The 24,660-nt window shown below is 35.9% G+C and overlaps 1 protein-coding gene across 1 annotated transcript in view; it reads right to left on the minus strand.

Moving 5' to 3' along the window:
* The window catches only part of Top2b (DNA topoisomerase II beta), a 66,351-nt gene that overhangs the window by 34,254 nt on the left and 7,437 nt on the right, over nucleotides 1–24,660 (minus strand). The window contains exons 2-10 of the mRNA XM_057770018.1: nucleotides 15,188–15,343; nucleotides 13,719–13,809; nucleotides 11,988–12,051; nucleotides 8,224–8,369; nucleotides 7,606–7,703; nucleotides 6,601–6,813; nucleotides 3,236–3,409; nucleotides 1,025–1,126; nucleotides 805–942 (exon numbers count right to left, since the gene is read on the minus strand). Coding sequence (XP_057626001.1) covers nucleotides 805–942; nucleotides 1,025–1,126; nucleotides 3,236–3,409; nucleotides 6,601–6,813; nucleotides 7,606–7,703; nucleotides 8,224–8,369; nucleotides 11,988–12,051; nucleotides 13,719–13,809; nucleotides 15,188–15,343 — 1,182 coding nt within the window. The remainder of the gene's footprint in view (nucleotides 1–804; nucleotides 943–1,024; nucleotides 1,127–3,235; nucleotides 3,410–6,600; nucleotides 6,814–7,605; nucleotides 7,704–8,223; nucleotides 8,370–11,987; nucleotides 12,052–13,718; nucleotides 13,810–15,187; nucleotides 15,344–24,660) is intronic.

Below are 24,660 nucleotides of genomic sequence, written 5' to 3' on the forward strand. Positions count from 1 at the left end.
TGGTAACTGTTCTTTCTATTCCCCACCATACTGTACAGTTCCAAAGGTGCACATGGGGAAGGGTTACAATAAGGATGACTTTAGCTAGTTGATTGCACCATTATAGTCCCACTGCCAAAGGCACTTCCCAGATACTTAGTAAATGTTTAACTGGTGGTACTACTAAAAAGGGAGTCAAATGAGATCCTGAGTAGTGTACTACAGATTACAAGGAACCAAAAGTGGCTACAAAATCCAGTTACAAATCCAAGATTTATTATTTACTTATACATTTTAGAAAAATTTTAAAAAGCTAAAATAATATGTACAAATTCAAACGCAACTTGTAATAATGTAGAAAATACTACATTTTATATACGATATCATTAGATATGTGATATATGTATAGCTCTATAACAAATATGATATATGTATATACATTATATAGATATATAGGGCATGCATACATACGTGTGTGTGTGTATCAGTAGAAGAATCTGAACAAAAGAGTAGACGATGAAAACAGGAGATTATGAGGCTCTGCATAGTTGTCAATAGGAAACCGGACCTTTGCAATGGCCGACATAAAGCTAACACACTTAGCAATGTAATTCCCTACTTTTGTACTCGACAAAACAATTAATAGTTTAATGAAATAATGTGGTCTACACTTTTAAAATTAGCAGAATGAAGTATATTAACACATAGTTTAAGCATGCCTAACCTACAGTTACTATGATAAAAGAGAATTTGGTTACAAATAAAATAAATAAATAAACCCTATTTGCTCCGTTCTCAATAACTCTGGAAAAAAATAATACTTACTGCTTTAAAAAACTTTTCTGACAGTTGGCATTTGGACCCAAAACTTTTGGGCTGCAGAGTCATGTTTTCCTTAGTTTGAGAATCAAAGGTTGGATTTTCAATAAGACAATTAATAAAAACCCATATATGGTTTTTAACCTGTGAAAAACACAACAAAAATGTTCAATATCAAAACAGGCATGATGTGGTAACTCAACGGAACACATAAAGCATCACTTACTTGAAATGGCTTCACTGATACACCAGCTTTGTTCTTTTTCTTAACTACTTCAATCAGTTTACCAACAACTTGATCTACTACATAATCCACATGCCGTCCACCCTGCAGAGGGAAAAGCACAGAATACAAAATCTTCTAGAGCTAAAGGATCCAACAACTTAGTAGTCTCAGTATAACTGTTTTCTTGAGGACTAAGAGTCTGAAAATGATAGTGAGGATTTAAAAGGCTATTTTAGGTCACAATGTCAATAAACTATCTTCTGTAATCTTTTCCTCTAACACCAGATCTAGAGCATTTCCTAATACTCAAAATCAGTTCTCTGATTATCTGAGCAGCAAGTGAATGTACAACAATGTAATTGGCATCACTCAGAGTTGGCACAGAGACCACATATTGATTAAAGAATGGCTCAGTCCCTCAAGTGCTGCCTCAGACTTTCAGATTCCCCTGAGCTATCTATCCATCTGTAAAACCAGGGAATCCCGTGTTCCACTCAGAGTTTGAGAATTGAATAAGATGGTTCATAAAACTCAGGAACATATTTTATTGTCTACTATTAATAAAAAGACAGTTTTCCCCAAAAGAGTCTCACCATGTATATAAACCACTCTTAGCTCTATAGCTAACAATAGATGATCAACACAAAACAAACTCAATGACATTTTGAAGGTTCTTCTTTCTTATTTTTATCTTATAGGCCTTTTGCATATATATTATGATCTCCAATTTTGTGTTTTTATGGGATTTCTATGTGTGCAAATGAGTGTGTCTCTGCATCTACGTTTCTTTTGCTCTTTCTTCGGCTCCTTTTCTTCTGTTTGTTTTGTCCTATTCCAGTTTGTTTATTTTTATTTTATTATAATTATTATTATTTAGATGTCTGTTTTCTAATAAGAAAGAGAAATGTACATTAGGGTGGAAGGGGAGATAGGAGGATCTGGGAGGAGTTGGGAAGTGGGGACGGGAACTGCAATCAGAATATATTATATAAAGAAAAAATATATTTTTGATTTAAAAAAATATTGAGCAACAACAGAGACAGAACTCATAAAAAACCAAATGGACAACATATATAGGATAAGGTACAGGGAAAGAGAATTCCATGTAGCTTCCTAATCTCCAGGAATACCATCCTGTCCCCCAACACTACAGTATATTTAACCTGGGACATCTCTGAAGACCCTGCTTATGGTTTTCTTTTTGGCTGTTTTTTGTTGTATGCAAGAGTATCCTATTTCACCCCAGTTTTTAAAAAGACACAGAAACCATGTGACTCAGTTCCAATCAATGAGATGTTGGCAATTACCAGCTGGGTGGTCCTTCTAGGAAAACTATTACATCCTGACCGAAAGATGGTAATTGGCTTAACACCATTCCCTCTCCCTAGAACTTGGAAATGAGGTATAGAGATATACTAGTATGTGAGGATAGGAAACAAAGTCACATGCCATAACTTGTAGAAAAGAAAGTTAGAAAAAACAGAGGCCCCTAGTGGCATTAGTGCTCCACACAGTTGTAGCCTGTGTGATTGGGGGGCGGGGGGACTTTTAAATAAAGTTTTAAATCACTGTCTAACAGAATAAAATCATTACTGGGTTAAATCAAGTGACATTAAATTATTTAAGAAACTATTAAAACATTAAAAGATAAAACTTAAACAAGAGTCACAAATCAGTGCTTTAAACTAGCCTACAGTATTTGCTTGCATGACTGAGTGTTTCACTCCCTTTAGCTTAGTCATTCATTCATTTTTTTTTTCTTTGCAGAGCTGTGGATTAAAGTCAGAGCCTCTAACATGCTAGGTAAGCACTCTACCACTATGCTACATCCACAGACAATAAATGCTTTTAGGTAAGAAGAATTTTATTTGATTTTGAAATCCAAAGCCTACAGAAGAAGGCTCAAGCTCCTCAGACTAGCAAATAACATGTTCTACAAGCTGACCTCCCAAGAAGCTCATTTCCTATTATTCTCTATCATACTCTCAATTCAGAATACAAAATAACAAATCTTGTCAATTTAAATTTCAGAAAATATGTTCAATAATAAGCACTAAGCATATTAACTTCTCAATGTATATTTAAATTTGATAAAAATAACTTTAATTTTTATGAGTCAAATTTAATATAACAAAGCCAACATTTTCTTTTATTTCATTATTTAATGTATTGTTTCACCGATGACTTGGAAACCAAGAACCTGGCACTTACTTTTGTAGTTGCAATACTATTCACAAAGCTGATCTGCTGGAACCCTTTCTCACTCAAAGTGAGGCAAACATCCCATCTTTCATTTGCAAGTTCATGGATAACTTTGAGGGCTACCCCAGTTTCATCCAATTTGTCTTTCACATAAAGGTCTACGTAGCTGCGAAATCCATTTACCTATTAATTTATAAAACAATGAATAGTCACTCACAGGTCAACAGTATAATTACATGCCACTAGTTACTTCTCTTTCTTCTATTCTCATTTATAGCAGCTTTTACCCAAGATACAAGTCATCATGCACTCCCTTCTCAGCCCGTTTGTAGAGCATTCATTCGTGTGTATATTGATGAAGTTGAGAAAAGATGGTTATTAAGTTATTACAAAGTCTTTCATAAAACTAATTATTTTATGTGACAAATGTTACCTTTCAGTATAAGTTAAGATTTGAGGAAAATTAAAGCAAAAGACATCTCTGTCCTTATGGAAAACAGCTAACCAAATGAATTAACAATTTTTACAAGCCCCTTAAAGAACAGACTGTGAAATAACTGAAGAGAGACACCTGCTGAAGAAAACCATAGAATCTCAGTATTTGCTTACCTAGAGCAGAAGTTTAATAAAATAGTACAAACCTTACACTAGATGTCTTAACTAATCATAATCACTACTGGAAGATTGCATGCATAGGAAGCTCCTAAGGGCTATGGTTGAGGGTGGGGATTTCAGGTTCCCATCCCAGCAAGTTTTCCCTCCAGGAAATGCATCATGTCTTCCCATGATTCTCTTGATCATTCTGATCAAGAGAAGATACACTTGTTATGGTGCTGGCTAGAAGAAAACAGCAGCCACTGGAAAATCCAGCCAGACTCCATTCTCTTACAAAAAGAAAACAAGGAGGAGGGCTTATTCTGTAAGTCAATGGGCCTCAGGATCCAGACTGAGGACACTTATGGAAAGTTGCTAAAGCTGGAGACAAAGAATTAAGGGCAGACGAAAAATCTCTACTCATGAAAGATGTGCATAAGCACTCTGAAGTCAATCTGCAGGAAACAGACTCAATGTGCACTCCAGGACTGGATTTCATCAGACATTCGAGAACTCTTCTCTTACATGCTAACCCCAGACCAATAAGCCTCTAATAACAAGAGTGAATTTCAGCCAATAGAGCTACAAGACAGACCATCTCTGCCAGGTAGTTCAAAGACTTGAACAATGAAGAGTAGAAAGAAACAAACTTCAAACTCAGTCTACCTCCTAGTCCAGTAACAAAGCCTATTTACCTCAGCACTACTACCTAATACAATATAGTTTGCCATAAATACTTTCAGGAATTCTAAAAAGAGTTTAAAACTGAAAATAATCAGAGTCAGCTCCAGAGCTGGGTAGATGGTCACTGGTTAGGAGCACTTCCACTCTTGCAGAGGACAAAGAACCCAGGTTCCCAGCACCATAGAAAAAGCTCACAATCGTCAGTAATTCCAGTTTCAAGGGATTGTCTGGCCACCACATGCACCAAACACACACACACACACACACACACACACACACACACGGTACACAAACATATGCACAGGCCTAACACTCAGACACATATAATAAACCCAAACTAAAAACAAAGCATCTCAGACACATCTCAGAGGTTGTTACATGGCATTTAAAATCACTATCATTAGTACAGCACAGTCTCTAGTGGGAAACGCATTCCACTTCAGATGAGAAATGGAATCCAAATAATAAAGAAAATGAAAGTGCTAAAAATCAAAAGCACCACAGACATAAGAAATATCACTGACAGAGATCATTGGTAGGGGGAAAAGCTAATAAAGTTGAAGGCAAGGCAACAAAAACTAAACAAACTAAGACAAAGAACAAATCAGCCCAAGCCTCAAGTGTGATAAAGCCAGCATAGCCTGTACACCAGAGGAAAGAGAAAGAATGGTTCAGAAAGTTGAAGCAGTCATTGCCTAGAAGTTTTCAAAATTTGTAACACCAATAACAACAAAAACAACAAAGTCAAGGTGCTCAAAGAATGTCTCACAGGATAAATGAAATCACATACTAAACCACCCCCCACACACACTCAGATTCTCACACACACATACATATTAGATATATAAAATCCTCACAACAGACCGAAGAAAAAGAAATATGTTAACCTTACCAAGAGAAGAACACAAACACATCACAACAGTCTTGTAATCATAACCCGTGTCAAGCAAGAATTGAGTGGCATCTTTATATGCTGAACAAAATCCACTATCAACCCATAATTCTTTTGAAAAAATATCATTTGAAAGAGAAGGAAAAAAATCAGGATTTCTCATATAATAGCAAGGAATTCATTGTCAACTGTTCTAGAAGAAAAGTTAAAGAAAATCCTTGTGCAGGGGTATAAGATTAAATCAAGTAGTTTAAACTGAGCCAAATAGCACATGTGTGCAACTGGAAGTACTCCGGAGGCTGAAGCAAGAAGACTGCTTGAACCCAGGGGTCACAGGTCAGCCTGGGCAACTCAGCATAACTAGATCACCAAAACAATCAACAACAACAAAAACATATGCACAAGCACGTCTGCGTATGTCTCAGAACTGAGAGCCATACAAATCTATTTCTTCTGCCTCCTTTTCCTCTCCATACAGTCCTTACAGGCTGTATAAGTAAAGTGAAATGTCTTAGGCTTGAGAGACAGCTCAGTGAGTAAAGCACCTGCAGTCGAAACATGAGGACCAGAGTCAGATCCCCAGAACCAACACCAAGCCAAGCACAGCAAGGCATATTTGCAACCCCAATGCTCCTACAGCGAAATGGGGCATAGGCATGAGAACCCCAGAAACTGACAGCCAACAAGCCTGGCTTTGCAGCACAGGGCAGTGGTGCGAATAATAAAGAGGCTTTGTCTCAAGCAAGTTGGAAGGTGAGGTCAAAAGCTGAGATTATCCGCTGACCTCCAAATTCACAGAATGGTGTATGCACACGCGCGCGCACATACACACACACACACACACACAAAATGTCTAGTTTCAAGGACACAAGGAGTGAAAGAGATGACCTGAGGTTAAAGACTTATAAAGTCTTTAGCTATATGTGAATTATTAAATTACATGTTACCTCAAACCCTATGGAAATTACTAAAAAATTCAAAGGCATTAAATTACACATTATCATTAAATCTATTAAAATAGACTTTTTTTGAATGATCATAGGACAGAGAGAAGGAAAGAACACATACAAGAAATAGAAATTACTTAGCAAGATGACGGCTAATAGATTACATAAATCAACAATCAGACAAGATTTGAAAAACAAGATATAACTATCTGCAGTCTACAAAATAACACTTAAATTTCATTACAGAAGACACTTACAGGCAACTTCTTTCCATTGAACATGACCTTGACCCCTTTACATGAACCAGCCAAATCATATGCTCTTCTAGTCATGAGGGCCACAATGTCTTTGTCAAGTTTTTCCATCTTAAACTTGGATAGATCTGGTTGGAATGTTATACATGTATAATCTTCACCATCAAAATGTTTAATTTTGGCTTCAGAAGTCTTCATCATATTATTCATCCATGTCTTTAAGAGAACATATAAATATTTCTTTAATGTGTCCAACTTTTATAACACAGACTCGGCTCACAAAACACTCATTTACTACAACATTTATATTTTCCACCCTCACAACAACAAAACACCTTGAAACTGCTTAGTACTAAAGTCAAAAATTGTAAATGTTATATTTATACCAGGTTGGTAATGAAAATAAACTGCATAGCTTTTATACAAAGGCACTGAAGCATCTTCCACATTCAATATGCCCCCATGGACTTTTATAAAAGCAAACACACATGTTTATCTAATAAAATTATTTTAGTTTATGTAAAATTCAAAATACTTCTCCAAAGACCTACCAACATTTCTTTTTTTTTTTTTTTTTTTTTCTGAGACAGGGTTTCTCTGTAGTTTTGGTGCCTGTCCTGGAACTAGCTCTTGTAGATCAGGCCGGCCTCGAACTCCCAGAGATCCGCCTGCCTCTGCCTCCCGAGTGCTGGGATTAAAGGCGTGCGCCACCACCACCCGGCCCCAACATTTCTTAAATAGGAAGCATAACTCAGCAAGGAATTTCTCAAGTATTCTTTAAGTGGTTGCATCTGTTAAATAAAGCGCCCTGCCTTAAGAGAATGATAGAGAAGCTATATGAAATCTAGAAATTCTGGTATCTCTTTGGTCATTGACTAATACTTTTAAAAACCAAACCAATTTTTGTTTTTTTAATTTAATTTTTAAAAATATTTAAACTTCTATTATCTAAGCAAAACAATAAAACATTTTTAAAGAAATGAGAAAATGGACATATTACTATCATACCTGCTTAAAACTATGTTTGTATTCTTTGCAAGCCGTTTCTACTGTAAACTTTGTACTAAAAATATTACAAAGTTTTGCACCATAACCATTACGGCCCCCTGTAAAACAAGTTAGATATGAAAATTTTAGTTCACGTTATTTTAAAGGAAATTTATTACCTGGCCTATCACAGGGCAAGTCTAACAGAAAACACCGCTATGTGTTGTGTCACTTTTCCTAACTACTGACTGGAAGTCCTATGTTTACGGATTTTTATACTAAAGAAATATTAGGATTTAGTAATATGATAGGTACTATACAGCATATAATATAGTATCATTAAAGACTTATGATTTGCTACTCTCATAATTTAAGAAAATAAGAATCTTCTGATACAGTAAGTCTAGGTGAGTATGAAATCTGAACTTCTAACAAAGTCACTTCATTTATATCCACTTCTTGGAGCCTTAGGCTTAAAAGAAGCTATCAACCTACCGAGGCAACAATGTATTTCCAAAGTACCTTATTCCTGAGTCTTTTTCACAGGTTTCCTTATATGAGATGCTTTAAGAAATGGGAATTTGGAAACTGTATGTTAAGAAAAAGATACTTATCATCAAAGTTTCATTTAGACTTTACCTGTAACTTTTTTCTCATCATCATCATAATTACTCGATGTTAAAAGCTGTCCAAAGATCAAAGCAGGAACATAAACTTTCTCTACTTTGTGTTCTACTACTGGAATGCCTTTCCCATTATTCCAAATGCTTATAATATTAGATTCACTGTAAATACATAAGCAAAATTTAGAACTTAAAATCAAATGTTAATTTTCATAAAAAGCATTGAACTACAAAATAAAGTTGGTTACAACCAAGATGTAAGTCACTATAAACTAAAAAACACTGGCATTATATTGATGAGGACATGTACTTCAGTACTAGAGACACAACCAATGTTAGAATCAGTAAGATCTGCAAAAACTTTCCTAGAAGAAGCCTTTCTCCATCTCCAAGAAAAGAGTAAAAGAAGGCAATGTAAAAAAGTGTGGTCTAAACAGGGCAAAAATGGAAAATTACAGATCTTTTAAAAAAAAAACTTTCAATTGTTTTTGCCTGCTTAGCATATATCATTTATAATCAATATGATTGTCATCAATCATCATAATTTCAAAAACTTTAAGTTTGGTACTTCCTAATATGATTACAAAATGGGACTTTCACTGATAGTACCTCTACTGAAAACAGTTGAATTCACAAAAAGCTATATTTTAGCACATATGCTGTACGACTTGAAAGTGTTTTAGGCTTTCAACTCCAAATACAGGAAGAATTGCCAGCTTGAAAGAAGAGTCAGAACTCTGGCCAATGCGCTCCCCACATTTTTTGTTCTGGTGCTAGAGTACAAACCCAGGGAATCCACACATTTTAAGCTTATACTGAGCTACAGTCCTAATCCTATTTGTTTGATTTTTAATCAGACAGATGTCAGCAAATGAATTATTTTAATCCTAGCCATCTAATATATAATAAGCTTTAAATTCTCCCATAAGTTGCACTGAATCCTCTAACTCCTAGAACAGCTGCCACACTATTGGCACGGGCATGTCTTACTGCTCATTCATTTCTATGCCATTTACAATTAACATTTTATTCTTTCCACCACAGAATACTTTGGGGAACCAGAAAAAAAGCCAAGTGGGACAGTGTAAGTATTACTTTCTCCTTCCTACAGGACATTCACAGGCACATATGCACAAAAGAAAGGTCAAAAATAAAAGTGCCATATAAAATGTTAAGTACAAATGAAAGAATCTCAAAGATAGGCATGAGAAAAAATGTAATCACTTAATAAACAGCACATTTCCCTCCCTCGAATTCTGCTTTATTACTTCTTAAATTAGAAACTTAAACAAAACTGTAACTCTGAAAAAACATTCACTTTAATAAAAGCATTAGTTTTATATGGTTATGTGTAGTTTAAAAAAAATAACCTAATAAGAGAAAATTCATAAAAGTCAAAATGTTATGGTTAAAATACAAAATAAATACATACGACTTTGCAACTTGTAACAAATGTTTGTTACAAACTTTAAATATATGCTAAATCCATAATTTAGAGAAAACGCTAAATGAGAAATGGCTTTATAAACAAAATAAAAATCAAGAAATGAAAAGTATACCCTTAATCTTTTTTTATTTGAAGTAGTTAAGAATTTTCTACAAGAGGTAATTAGAATAAGGTGATGATAAATAAAATCTGACATTTATCACTGAAAATTCAAATAAATACATGCATATGTCTCACTCATGTCTACACAAGAATATTTGTGGATTATAAGGGAGTTAAAAAGAAAGACATTTTAGCCGGGCGGTGGTGGCGCACGCCTTTAATCCCAGCACTCGGGAGGCAGAGGCAGGCGGATCTCTGTGAGTTCGAGACCAGCCTGGTCTACAAGAGCTAGTTCCAGGACAGGCTCCAAAACCACAGAGAAACCCTGTCTCGAAAAACCAAAAAAAAAAAAAAAAAAAAAAAACCAAAAAAAAAAAAAAGAAAGACATTTTAAGCATTAAATAATGGGGGGGATAAAATGTCAAATGTATGTCTTCTGTCATATGCAAAGTCTAAATTTAAGCACACATACACACATGCCACAAATACTTACACACAGAGAGAGAAAAAGAGGAGAGAGAAAATCAGAACAGTAGAGGAGAGAAGGTGAGTATGAGCAAGTTATGATACACATATATTAAAAATGTCACAGTGAAACCCAATATTTTGTGCCTAACTAAAAAATTAATAAAACAAGACTGGAAAGATGGCTCTGTGGTTAAGAGCACTGGCTGCTCTGCCAGAGGTCCTGAGTTCAATACCCAGCAACCACATGGTGGCTCACAACCATCTGTAGTGGAATCTGATGCACTCTTCTGGCATAAAGATGTATTCATATATATAAAATAAATAATCATAAAAATTAGTAAAAATTGTTATAAAAAACAATTTCTCTGCAGAAAACATAGTAGGTTGGTAAATAAACTGCTCACACACTTAACTAGTCGACAGAGTTATTTATTGTACAGCTCCCTTCTTTTCTCACTTTGTTGAGATTACTAAAGGCATTTTTTTAAGTACAACACTGCTGACTTTAAGTAACTAGAATTAATATAAAAGAACTAAATTATAGCAACTATGTCCATCAAAAACCCCTGTAAGAACTGAGGACAGTAGCACATTCTAAAGTAAAGAGATGATAAATTTGAGGCCTGTCTGGACTATCCTACAGACAGAACCTAACTCAAAAAGACCAAAACAAATAAGCAAAATATTTTTTAAAAAAGCTCCTTTTCCTTAGTTTTACACCTGAATCATTTAGTTCTGAATTTTGCATAAGTTTACAGATAATTAAACATTCAATATGCATCACTCCCTACTAGCTCTCTTCAGAAAAAAATATAGTGCTTATTCATTACAATTAACTGATAATTTCCTAAACAAAGAAGAAAATGAATCATTAGCTAAAATTTCCTTGAAGAACATTGGTGTAATTCTTAACTTACAAGTACCTGTATATCTAACTATACACAATCTCAAGAATATATTAGTAAAAATGATCCAAATTGAAGAAATATGATAAAATAAAACCCACAAATTTTAATTGCATAATTATAGGGAAATATTTTTTATATTTTGCAATTAATTTCATGGTGCAATGAAATACTAATTTCTAATTTTATAGTTATACTATACTATATGTTACATAGTTTTACATTAATCTTAGCTATGCCCTCAGAAATTAAATTACTGACAATAAGGCTATAAAGAAAACATAAATGGCTAAATTACTACTGACTTTAAAAGGCATAAAGCTTTCACAAAAGCATGCCGATAAGAGACAATACAAAACAAAAGTTTCTATGAAAACTATTTCATGTTCTCACCCCACTCCTTCCATACACATCTTTACAAATACAGTCACCACAGTGAAACCTAACTAGCCAAACACTGGTAGGCATTCTCTAATACCCAGCAGTATTTCATTTATTAACTAAGTCATATATAATGGAAAAAGCAGAATTCTAGTCATGAAAAATAAATTTATCTCATGATTTCCCCAAAATATCACTAACAATCTCAGCCTGGCGTCCTGAGGAAAGAAAGTAAGAAGAAAAGATGGATACCACTCTAACAAGTAAAACAGAACCAATGCATCAAAGAAAATTGGTCAAGGAAATACTCTCTGAGGGAATGAGCATGAAGGACAGAGAAGAAACAAAATAATAAAGTCCAAAACAACAGGGAAACAAAGCCTTAGAGCTGTGCATAATACACAGTTGATGGTAAGTTGGGGATTACCTGAATAAAACAGCTTAGCACAAAAGAAATCAAACTTGGAATATACTTACGGATCAATAGACACCTTAATACAGGTCATGTTCTTGTCTCTCTGCTTATTGTCAGCAGCATTGACTACAAGATTTAACATCACAATGAGTAATAAGGCACACAGGTTATATAACCTTATAAATACAACTATATGTGCATCCCAATTTAATAATAGCATTTGCAAGTAGTGACAGTTGATAATTATTAACTTCAACTACAAAAATATTGTTTTTGCTGGGCGGTGGTGGAGCATGCCTTTAATCCCAGCACTCGGGAGGCAGAGGCAGGCAGATCTCTGTGAGTTCGAGGCCAGCCTGGTCTACAAGAGCTAGTTCCAGGACAGGAACCAAAAAGCTATGGAGAAACCCTGTCTCGAAAATCCAATAAATAAATAAATAAATAATTAAATAAATAAATAAATAAATAAATAAATATTGTTTTCTAAATAAAACTAAGTTTTACTTAGTAATTCCAAATACTATTATGTTACAGCAAACACATGTGTGCACACACAAAAACACCCCACACACATATAAGGCAAGGGGGGGTGTTTATTGATTGCAAATATAAAAAAAAAACAAAAACATCTGAATATAAGACCTAATCCAAATTTAAAAGTAAAACATATCGTTTACTTTACATCTTGGTGACAAAATACAGTTAGTTACTTTATCTTAATCTCCTTCAATAAACTACTTAATTTATATGCAGATTAAACTGGCTAACTAGTTATTTTTAATGACCTTATGATTCAAAATTCTAAATCTTAAACTAATTATATTTTTTCCTTCATAAAATTAGTATCTTAAGAAATTATGGGGCTGGAGAGATAGCTCAGTGGTTAAAAGCACTGCCTGCTCTCCCTAAGGTCCTGAGTTCAATTTCTGACAACCACATGGTGGCTCACAACTATCTGTAATGATATCTGGTGCCCTCTTCTGACCTGCAGGCATATATGCAGGCAGAACACTGTATACATAATAAATAAATCTTAAAAAAAAATGAAAGAAATGAGCACAGTCATTCAGTTTCCACATTAAAAGATCATGCAATAAACCTAAAATAGCAGCATCCAGCTAGAGGCCAGAGTGTGAATGCAAAGCATGACTAGATCTGCCCCATTACTTTCCCCAAGGACTTATAGGAAGAAGTTCAGAGATCCACACAACCACAATCTAAGAAACCTCAAGCTATATTAATGAGCTGAGCAGAGAATTTCTATAAAGTCCAAAGCTAAACACTTTTGCAAAGTATAAATACGGCCCAAGTCACTAAGGCATAGCTACTTCCTTTTAATTGTATTAATCCAAGGATTTGGAAGGGAACGAAAGTTACTAAACTAAGTTGCCCAACAGAAATATCTGATCAGTGGGTGAGGAAAAACTAAATTTACAAGTCCAACCCCCAGTTCACACAATCTGCCAAGATAAGCCCTGTGGTCCTCATATGTAACATGTTCCCCAAGTAACCGTAAGGCTAATAAGCCCCAGATGAGAGCACATATGAGAGTACAGTTCTCTGTAGGACTACAAATGCAACACTCTAGTTCACACAAGAACAAACAGCAGCAAAAAGCTTCCAGCAAAAAAATACAAAACTATTACAGTGGGGCATCAATTTTCTAAAGAACATACATATATTAAATACAAAAAACAGCAAAATACTTTTTTAAATTATGCTGCAAAATTTGTTTGAGAGCCAATACACTGTCATTATAGAAAAGACACATTACATCCTAAGGAAGTACTCACCCAAAATTTCATCAAAGATCTTGTATAAGCCTGGAACAAAGGTAACCTCTCTGCAGTTCATTCCCACATCTTCATCATACACCCACATCAACTGTGTTAAGAGAATGATTCAAAATATGTTTTACTCCATAAACCCCTAACTCCAATTTACATAAGGTAAATCCATATTGTCAACAAGGTATAGTGGTTCAGATCTGTAATCTCAACACTAATATGAAGCTGAGTAAAGAGAACTGTCACAATTCGAGGCCAATCTGGGCTACATGTGAGTTAAATGCTAGCCGGAACTGCAAAGTGAAACCATCTCAACAAAAGAAGAGAACAAAAATTCATATTGTCATGTTCCTATTTAAAACAGGCATTCAAAGTGGAGCATGTATAACTCCAGATAGAGTCAAGTTTAGTAGTCACAATGAACTTAACTAAAACTGAAAACTTATTCATTTTGTATTGCTTGTATTTCATTCACATATAAAGTCAGTTTTAACTTTGTAATAGCTCAGTAATAGTTTGTGTGTAGTCATGTGTAAGGCTCTGGATCCAATCCCCAATGCCAAACAAAACACCCCTGATTTCGGTTTCTCTGACAGTTTCAGAAAGCATAGGTTAGCAGTCCTAATTCTAACCATTCTACAGAAGATGGGGACCTCAAATCAAATTCCTAAGGCCTAGAGATTTCTCTGTTTTTCTGTCCAGAACTCAGAACCACTAGAAACAGTACTTACATAAGTTCAAAAGTATGAAAAACATCTATTTACTTTATATTTTTGATTCATGATTTATGTTTATGCTGTAGACTAAACAGAGTATAACAATGAAGTCTGACTTTGGGCTTCTCAAAATTGTTAGAATCAAACAGAATAATACAGGTAAACCAAGCCTACAGTAAACATAATTCTAGAAGGTACCACTATTAAACGTCAATTCTAGAAGGTACCACTATTAAAGTAAACCACGGTACACACTGTCTTGAACTTTCAAAAAATTCTTATGGCAGCTGGGCATGTTATTACATACCTTTAATCCCATTACTGGGGAGGCAGAGGCAGGTGGATCTGTGAGTATGGGCCAATCTGGTCTACAGAGCTAGTTCCAGGACAGTGAGGGCAGTAACACAGAGAAACCCTGTCTCAAAACACAAAATGAAAAATATTCTTATGGAACCATTTTATTCTACACTTCTGTATTCTGATGTACTTATTTTCATAATGTAATGAACAGATTTCCACTTCTCCTAGGTATCTCTCAGAGTTCATTTTATTTTGTTTTGTTTATCTTCCGGTATGAGTTTCAGGCCCAGGGCCCTGTGCATTGTGAGTTACATTCTTAGCTCTTCTCTCCCTTCTTAATCATGATCAAAGAGACATAGAATCACAGGCTTGAAAACTACATAACCACAATTTTATTGAAACATTGAAAAAGAAGATATACATATTCCCTAATCTCAATCAATTTTAGAAAGAAATTACCTGGGTCAATGGTTCTACGGATCCAATGTATGTATCAGGACGGAGGAGAATATGTTCAAGTTGGGTCTTCTTCTGGTACACTCTCTCAACAGACAACTTCTTTGAAGAATCATTTTTGTTTGCTGTTTCCAATTCTTCCTTTTTTGCAGCATTGTTCTAATCAAAAAGAGTCTAAAATTAACCAAAATATCAAATCTACATACCCTACCAAGGCAAACTAAAATATGTATGGGAGCATGACACCCATCGTTCAGTCACTGAAATTCATGTCCTAAATATCACTGTTACCATACAGACTGCCTTACAATAATAAGTTAGTAAGACAGGGACCCATGTCTCTAAGATAAGTTAATGTTTTGTGTTCCTCAAGACTTCCCAAAGGATTCAGGTTGCAGACAAGCTACAGAATCCTAATAAAATCTGAGTGGCTCTGAGGATCACCCAAAACAGCCTATGTAGTTAATAAATACAAGAGGCAGGTGAATCTCTGGGAGTTCAAGGCCGGCCTGATCTACAAAGTGAGTTCCAAAACAGCCAGGGCTGTTGCACAGAGAAACTCTGTCTCAAAAAACCAAAATAAATAAGTACAATACAGCCAAGACTAGCATGGTTTTTATAAAGTTCTCTAGTTGCTCATCTTAGTTGATCATGGCAGTTTCAGCTCAGAGTGACCCAATAATGAGGTGCCTACTGATTCATTCCTCTGCCAGGTCCAAGGATCTAAAGCTAGGTAATGGTAATGGTAACCATTTCTACAATAGCGGAGAACTAAATCAAACTTCCACATCGAAAGACTCTCCTGTCTTCCTCACAGTAACAGAACATTTCCTTCTAAATTCTATAACCCTGACTAATATAGCATCTCACTAATAATGGGATTAATATGGTTATTTTCAGTTTCTTAACATAAATATAATACCATGTTTGAAATTACTTCTTTAAAATGACATCATATATGTTTAAAAATCAAAATGCATGCCTTTTGGGTAACCTAAACAAAAATAAGACTTGTATATACATAAAACAGAAAAAACAAGGAAATTCAAATAGCAACTGCAACTTCAAGGCCTTAAATTTTATATAATATTAAAGGCATTTAATAATGTTTCAAGTACGACTACTCTTACTGATTTTTACTATAGTCATATTATCTTTCATTTATATGTTTATCCATTAATAGTGTTCAGTTAAAAATAGCTTTGTACAAATGAAAGTAATTATTCCATTCGCTTTTCATATTCTATTTCTGTCCAGAGTTTTATGGTGAAATAGCTGACCAGAAATATAAACTATATTTTTAAAATACCAGTTCCTAATTTTGTAATAATGTTCTCTGCTATTGTGATGTTTATAGAAGTAACCTATTTTTAAAATGAGAACTGCGTTGGTTAATCTTGTCAATTTGATAGAATGTAGAATAACCTAGAAGACAAAACTTGTGGGTGTATTTATGAAACTGTTTTAAAAACAGTTTAACAAAGATGGAAAAAGACTACCCTGAAAGTCAGCAGTATGCATAAAACACAAAGAATAAAAGGAGGAAGCAAGGAGAACACCAGCACTCATCTCTGCCTGCCGGATGCAGACACAATATGACCAGCTCCCTTGTGTTCCTTGTACCACAGTTAGAGCCACTCTCATGCCACGTCTTCCTCTCTGAACTGCCCCAAGTCACCCCATTCTGTCCTAGTTTCAACTAACTTCTCCCTGCAAACATTCTCATCCATTTTTTTACAGCATAAAACAAATTGGTCTAATCAACTAAACCCTCCAACTGTACACCAAAATATACCCTTTCTTCTTCACGCTGCTTTATCAAGTATTTTATCACAGCAATGGGAGAAGTAATAACTAACGAAGGTTCTCTGAGTAGTTAGAACAATAATCATAATAAAATCTTTGTCTATGTAGTTTAAAATGGTAGACCTACCCAATGAAAGGAAGGTGATTTTTTTTTACCAATAACTTAGAAGGAATAGTCAAAGTATATGGTTATTGACATAAAGAGTACAGACTTACAACAAGTACACAAATTTTTCCCATCAAGTTTACTTCTCTAAAACAAACATCATTCTAAAGGAAATATTTTCAGGATTAACTCAATCGGAAGTTAGTGTCTACCAAATTTAGATTTCAAAATTCACCTTAGGAGTTTTTACTGAACTGAACTGAATCTGGAGATGTGAATAAAGGCCTGCCTTATGCCATTTTCAACAATTGAACCACATTCCTGCACCTTTCTAACAAATGGTTGATATTTCTCCAAAATGGCTAGAAGAGAAAAAGAAGTGATCTGAATCTACCATATCCCTATCAAGTTCAAAGAATTGTCATTCTTGCAAAGACGACACTTTAAAAATCAGAACACATAGCATAAAGTCAACAAGACTGAAGATTAGGAAACTCCAAACCTCCTTTCCCCACAGAAACAGAGATTATACTGTAATATATGAACCTTTCATCCTTGTAAGGAATCCAGATACTGCTTAAGAAACTCCCTCAAAAGAACACAAAACCTCATCCAAGGCCACGACCCTTCCTCAGCAAGGCAGAACAGAGAGGAGATACAAGTTCTTTTCCTAAGTTGACCTCCAAAGGGAAAGTAGAAGTGCTACCAGAGGGACCATTTGCTGTCTTGCTTGAATCTAAGCAAGCACTGGCAAGAACAGTTGCTAAATCCGGAGCTACTGAGAACAAAGGAAATCAAAATAATTGGTCCAGCACCCAGAGTCTGTAGTTCTAGGAATATACATTAGGTGGAGCTCTAGTACCATAGCTTACTAAAATGTGTATGGAATGACCCAGGAGGGCAGAGGAGGCAACCACAGACTGCCCTAAATATAGATACAGGCATACCTCATCAGTGAACAAGCCCAGAGGTCATATCCCTGGGAAAGGTTTGCAAAGTCCCCTGAGTCTGTAGATGAACTAACTAGCTAGAGAAACTACCCAGAATACAACCTGAAGAAGAGGAAGCTGAGCTTTGAAATGCTAATGCCCCTGAGAAAAGGAAAGACAAAGAAAAGACATTCAAGGGACAAATTAAATCTCCACAGCTTGCCCCTTAAAAAATGTGGTGCTTCCATCAGTAATCCTAGCACTTGATAAGTTAAGGCAGGAGGACTGCTACAAATAAAGGTCAGACTAGGCTAGAGATCCTGTCTCAGGAAGGGAAAGGGAGGGGAGGCGAGGAGAGGGGAGAGGAGGGGAGGGGAGGGGAAGGAGAGGGGAGGGGAGAAAAGAATGGTAAAGAAAGAATAAAGGACAGGGAAAAATGGAAATAAGATAATGCTCAAGGAACCTGTACAGATGCACAGCTAAACAAAAAAAAAATCAATAAAATAATAAGCAAAATGAGATAGTCAATGAAAAGACTCAAACATTATTTCTGAAACTAAAGAATACAGTAACTAAAAATACACAAATACTCAGCAACAGACCTAGTCAACCTCAAGAAAAAAAATAGAAAATATTAAGACAGAAATTTCAAAGGCAAAGAAACCTAAATAAAGAAAAAATAAATAAAGAATTAAAAAAACACTTGAATCACTTGTGGGCTACCATCAATCAAACAGAATATATGCTACAAAACATCTCAAATAGAAAGATAAAAATAAGTCAGGCAGTGATGGTGAATGACTTTAATCCCGGTAGTTGGGAAGCAGAGGCAGGTGGGTCTCTGTGAGTTCTAGGCCAGTTTGGTCTACAGAAAGAACTCCAGAACAGACAAGGAACTACACTCAACTACACAGAGGAACCTGGTCTCAAAAAGAAAAATCAAAAAGGAAGGAGGAGGATGTGAAGAAAGGAGGAGGAAAAGAAGAAGGAAGGAGAAGGAATGGGAGGAGGAAGGAGATAAGAAGATAAAAACGGGAAGAGCTTTCCAAATGTGAGGAGAGGAAATGGACAAAATTAGGAAGCTCACAGAATTCAAGCAAGTACAAGCCTAAAGGAACCTCTCCAAGGATTATAACCAAACTTTCAAAGTCATGGACAGCGCTACAGGCCCATCCAGGAGGCCATACGTTCAACTCCCAACATCATAGGAGAAAAAGTCACAAAAGAGATAATCTTGACAGCAATACAAGAAAACAAATTATTCATATACTTGAGTGCTTCATTTGGGTTATCAACAGATACATACTAGAACAAAAAAAGTAGGGTGAGACATAAAAACCTAACCAAACTATCTGGCAAAACTGCCCTACAGACATTTTTTAAAAATAACATTTTTTTAATCTTTAGGTTATAAAGAAGAAAATAAATAAAAGCTGAGCAAAGTCATTGATGAAAGCCCATCAAACTGAAGCAAAGGTCATACGAAAATATAACCCTTCCTAGTAACAGCAAATACAGAGACAAATATAGAACTTTCAACATTAATGTAAGAACATAATTACTTTAAAATATGGTATAAATGTTTAAAAACAAAACTATAAAAGTAGTTGTAAATCTATGTTAATAGTACGCAGCACTAAAAAACATAACTTGTGCTATAGTTTCTTGCCTGGTTTTATCTCTAAGCACTTATCATCCCAATTTTGCTCTAGTCTATGTCTTTTGATTAATTGTTGATAACCTAATAAAACCTTGTGGTTTAATAAACTGGGTAGCAGAAGTATGTATATAGCTTTTATATGCAACTTGTCAAGCTAAAATCAATTTAAAATTGAATGTTATCCCTTTAAGCTATTTTATGTAATTACAGCAATAACCATAAAGAAAATATTGAGAAAACAGAAGATGAGAAGAGAAAGCATAACTCCACAAAAGATGACAGCAAAGAAGAAAAGATAAACAAAAGAACTACAAGATATAAATAAAAATTAAAATTCCAACAGTAAATCCTTTCATATCAATAACTTCCTTAAGTATTAATGAGCTTAATGCATATATTATTAAAGCATATATTAGCCGATTTGGTTTTTTGAAATCCAACTACATAGCTCTCGCAGAGACACACTTTAGGACACATGGGCTCCAGGAGAGACGGTGAGGATATGTCCAAATAAAGCAGGGTACCATAGATACATTACACCAAACAGACTAAGTGTGAACAAAACTGTGACAAAAGACAAAGATAATTCACCAGGAAGATATCATTGCTGTAAACGGACATATTCCTAACACTGGAGTAAACAAATATATAAAGCAAACATCAAGAGAGCTAAAGGGAGAGATAGACAGCAATATCGTGATAAGGAACTCCTCCACTCCATGTTCAACTATGGATAGGACAACCAGACCAAAAGTCAATTTGAAAACAAAGGACTTGAAGCACAAGACAAACCTTGCAGACATATACAGAAGACACAATTTTTTTCAAGTGCACAGAAAGCATTCTTTGACACAAACCAGTTATTGACTCATAAGTCTCAACAAACTGAAAAAGATTGAAGATGTACATCCTCTCTGTCTATAATAGAATGAGACTAGAAATAAATAGAAGAGAAACAGAAAGTTCACAAACAGTAGAAATTAAACAATGTACTCATTAAACTATTAAAAAGTCAAAAAAGAAATCACAAGATAATTTAGAAAATATATGGGAATAAAGAAAAGCAAAAAAAAAAAAAAAGCACCAAAACTTTTAGGCTCAAGATAAAGTAATAATAGCACATTTAAATTTTTAAAAATGAAGATGTTAAATCAATAGTGTACATTAAGGAACTATGCGACGAACTAAATCTAAACTCGAAAGGAAATAAGACTTGAGTCCCTCTGCCTTATGTCATCTAAAGTGGAAAAAGTGAATGCTTGCTAAAAAAAAAAATATCAACTATATATACAGTGAACGCACCGCCTAAAGCTCCAGAGAAGAAAGATCAGCCAAAGGCCCAGGTAATCTAGCTGTGTAGCACGCTGGCTACAGGAGAAGAAATAAAGAATGCCAGCGGCAGAGGTGCTGGCATAGGCAGCTGTTAATGATAATGTGTCTCACTGTATATGGGGCTTCACTGCCATCTGATCACCAAGACCACTTCTGAGAGACCTGCCTTGTTTATAGCCAAAACACTCCTGCTGTTGGTTCTCTGCCCTGTACCTGGGACAGTCTAGAATAGCTCTGTTCTCAGTTGTCGCTGAGTGTAACATATGTACAAGAAATCACGTCATTTGCTGTCTCAGAGGAAAGTTTTTTTTAAGTTCTTAAAGTCAATGAAAGCAAGAGTTTTGTTGTTTTGCTTTTTAAGAGCAACAAAATTAACAAATGCTTTTTATGATTTAAATGTACAATGTCCCGCACAGGCTCATGTTTCAATGACTGTTCCTAAGCTAGTAGTATTATTTTGGGAGGGTCAGAACCTCGAGGAGGTAGGTACTAGCCTGCATACACAGGTCAGTAAAGTAGGCCATTGAAGGTTACACTTACTGTTGGTACTAGCCTCAGCTCCTATGTGAATGACTCTGCCAAACACTGTAATCTTCCCTGCTACAGGAGACTGAAATTCCTTGAAACCATGAACCAAAATAAGTCTCCTACTTGAAGTTGTTTGCCAGGTATTTAGGTCATAGCAATGTAAAAGTAACTAATTTCAAAAACTGGTAACAAAGAAGCAGTCATTGCTGTGCCTAAACCTGAAGTTGGTTTAGTTCTTCGGAACTAGTTTATGGGAGCAAATTGCAAGAGGCTTGATATATGAACAGAAAAATCCCAAAATGCTCTAAGCAGAGTTAATGGACACTTCCAGTAGGAGTTGGAAAAGATCAGAATAACAACAGACAGTGAAGCCTGAAACCAAGGTTTCAAGTACCAACAAGGACTCTACTGGGAATCGGCTAGAAACCATTTCTGTACATTTGGCAATGAATTTCTGCATATTTTGCTGCACCCTGGAAATCTGAATGAGGATAAATTTAATATACTAATAATTTAGCAGAGGAAATTTAAAGAAAGCAGAAAAACTTAGGATGTGGCATAGTTATTGGCCAGGCTAACAGAGCATGGGGGGGGGGGGAGGTTGTTTGGGCCAGAAAAAGAGCATTAGCAGAGCAAGAGGCCATGACAGTCAAAAAGAGATCAGAACTGTTCCAATGAAGCTAAGCAATTTACACACTAGGACAACAATAAAAGGACTTTAAAGCATTTAAGAATTGTTGGCAAGGGTCTTGGAGAGGTGGCTCAGAGGTTAAATCACTGTCTGCTCTTCCAGGGGTTCTGAGTTCAATTCCCAGCAACCACATGTTGACTCACAACCATATATAATGAGATCTGGTGGCATACATGGAGGCTGAATGTTGTATACACAATAAATAAATCTTTAAAAAAAAAAAAGAATTGTTGGCAAAACTTCACCCACCATAGACTCCAGAATATAAAACTACAAAGTCATTTAAAAGATTTCCCTTAAAAAAATAAAATAAAATAAAATAAAATAAAATAAAGGGTGCTCTGGCCACTCAGGCCATCTAGGAATTGTTTCTCAGGTGCAGCTGTCCAGGGACTCAAAGGCCACTGAAGTTATGGTCCAAAAGGTACAGTTTATGTCTAAAATTATCATAAGAGCTTAGCACTATCAGAATGATTCTGGTTTTGCAGATATTCAGAATTCAGGAATTACAAAAATCACAAAATATTCCACCAAGAATTTGAGAAAAGCCTATGGGACCAGGCAGTGTCTGACAGGGTTAAATTCTCTGCAGGAGATAACCCATGGAGGACTATCAAAACTGTGACAATATTGCTTCACTTGAAATAGAAACCCCAAGAAAAACTACAGGTACTAAGTAACCATGCGGGCTTCAAATGGCTAGGACATGAGGGTGGGTGCACTCATGTCCACGGAGCTTACATCACGCAACTACGGGCCTGTGCTGCTGTATGTGGGGCTCCAAGACTCAGCGTTTGTCCTGTGGACCTGTGCTGTTAGGTTTGGCCTTTTCTTAGTACTCTTTTGTTCTTCATTTTTGAAACAGTAATATCAACTGTGTATTATCGTATATTGATGTTGGTAACATTTTTGTCTTTAAGGGGTCAAAAAGATTGACTTGTGTCTAAGTAGAGACTCAACTAGGCTTTTGAGAAATGTTAGAAGACGGATTGAGTATACTTTGCTTTGTAAGATGGCCATGAATCTAAGAAAACCAGGGGTTTTGCCATGGTTTGAATGTGAAATGCCCCCCACAGTCTCAGGTTTGAATGCCTGGTAGTATTAGTTTGGAAAGCAATGGGACCTTTATGTGATGAAGTCTAGCTAGAGAAATCTGGTCACTAAGGTTGTGTCTTTGAACGATCCCTGGGCCCAGTTCCTACCTCACTCTGCTTCCTGCACTACCACCACCACGTGAGCTGTCACCACTACAAGCTCTGCATCTTCTCCACCATAACACTGAAATCCTGGCACTATGAGCTAGTAAATTTGTCCTCTCGATTGTCATCAGGCATCCCAACACAGCAGCACAAGGGAACAGATATACTTTAGCTAAACTGAGTTGTTTCAAAAAGGATGTGACTGAAACTAAAACAAGAAACATCACAACTTGTGCCACAGAAAGGTTTTCTAAGGGACAACTAAAATTATATGCCAACCATTAGATAACCTAGAATCAACTACTGAATTTTGAGGAAAAACTTAAGTCATGCTTCATCATACAGAAAAAAAAAAGAATCTAACAAGGGGGAGAGATAACTAAGCAGTTAAGAAAATGTGCTACAGAGAACATGGCCTACCAAATCAACTGAGCAGGGCTCACACAGGCTCAGAGACTGAAGTAGTAAGCATAGGGCCCGCATGGGTCTGCAGCAGAGCCCTCTGCATATGTTAGAACTGTTAGACTGGTATTGTTGTGAGACTCCTGACGGTGGGGGTATCTTTCACTCTTTTGCTTACTTTGGGACTTTTTCCTATTGGGTTGCCTTGTCCAACCTCGATATGAGGATTTTTGCCTTATCTTATATCACATTTTGTCCTGTTTGGTTGCCATTTCTTGGAGGCCTGCTCTTTTCTGGAGAGGAAACGGAAGGCGGGGGGAGGGGGGGTGAAGAAGAGAGGTGGGAGAGAGCTGGGAGGAGTAGAGGGAGGAAACACTGTGGTCAAGATGTACTGTATGAGAGAAGAATCTATTTTAAATGAATAAATAAATAAATACGAGAAAGAAACAAAAAGAATATGTGCTACTCTTTAAAGGGACCCAAGTTGAGCTTCCATATCAGGTGCGTCATAACCACCTGAAACTCCAGCTTCAAGGGATCTGACATCATCGCCTAGCCTCTACAGCAGCAGTTCTCAGTCTGTGGGTCGTGACCTCCTTGGGGATCGAGCAACCCTTTCAATGGTATTGCATATCAAATATTTACAATTCATAACAGTAGGAAAGTTAAAGTTATGGAGTAACAATGAAAATGATTTTATGGTTGGGGGTTCCCACAAAGTGAGGAAGCGTATTACAGGGTCATGATGTTAGGAAGATTAAGAACTACTTACTGCGCTACAGACAGCTGTATACTGTGTTACTCAGCACAGTCATATACATGT

The sequence above is a fragment of the Chionomys nivalis genome, chromosome 5 (genome assembly GCF_950005125.1).
Source record: "Chionomys nivalis chromosome 5, mChiNiv1.1, whole genome shotgun sequence".
Lineage (NCBI taxonomy): Eukaryota > Metazoa > Chordata > Mammalia > Rodentia > Cricetidae > Chionomys > Chionomys nivalis.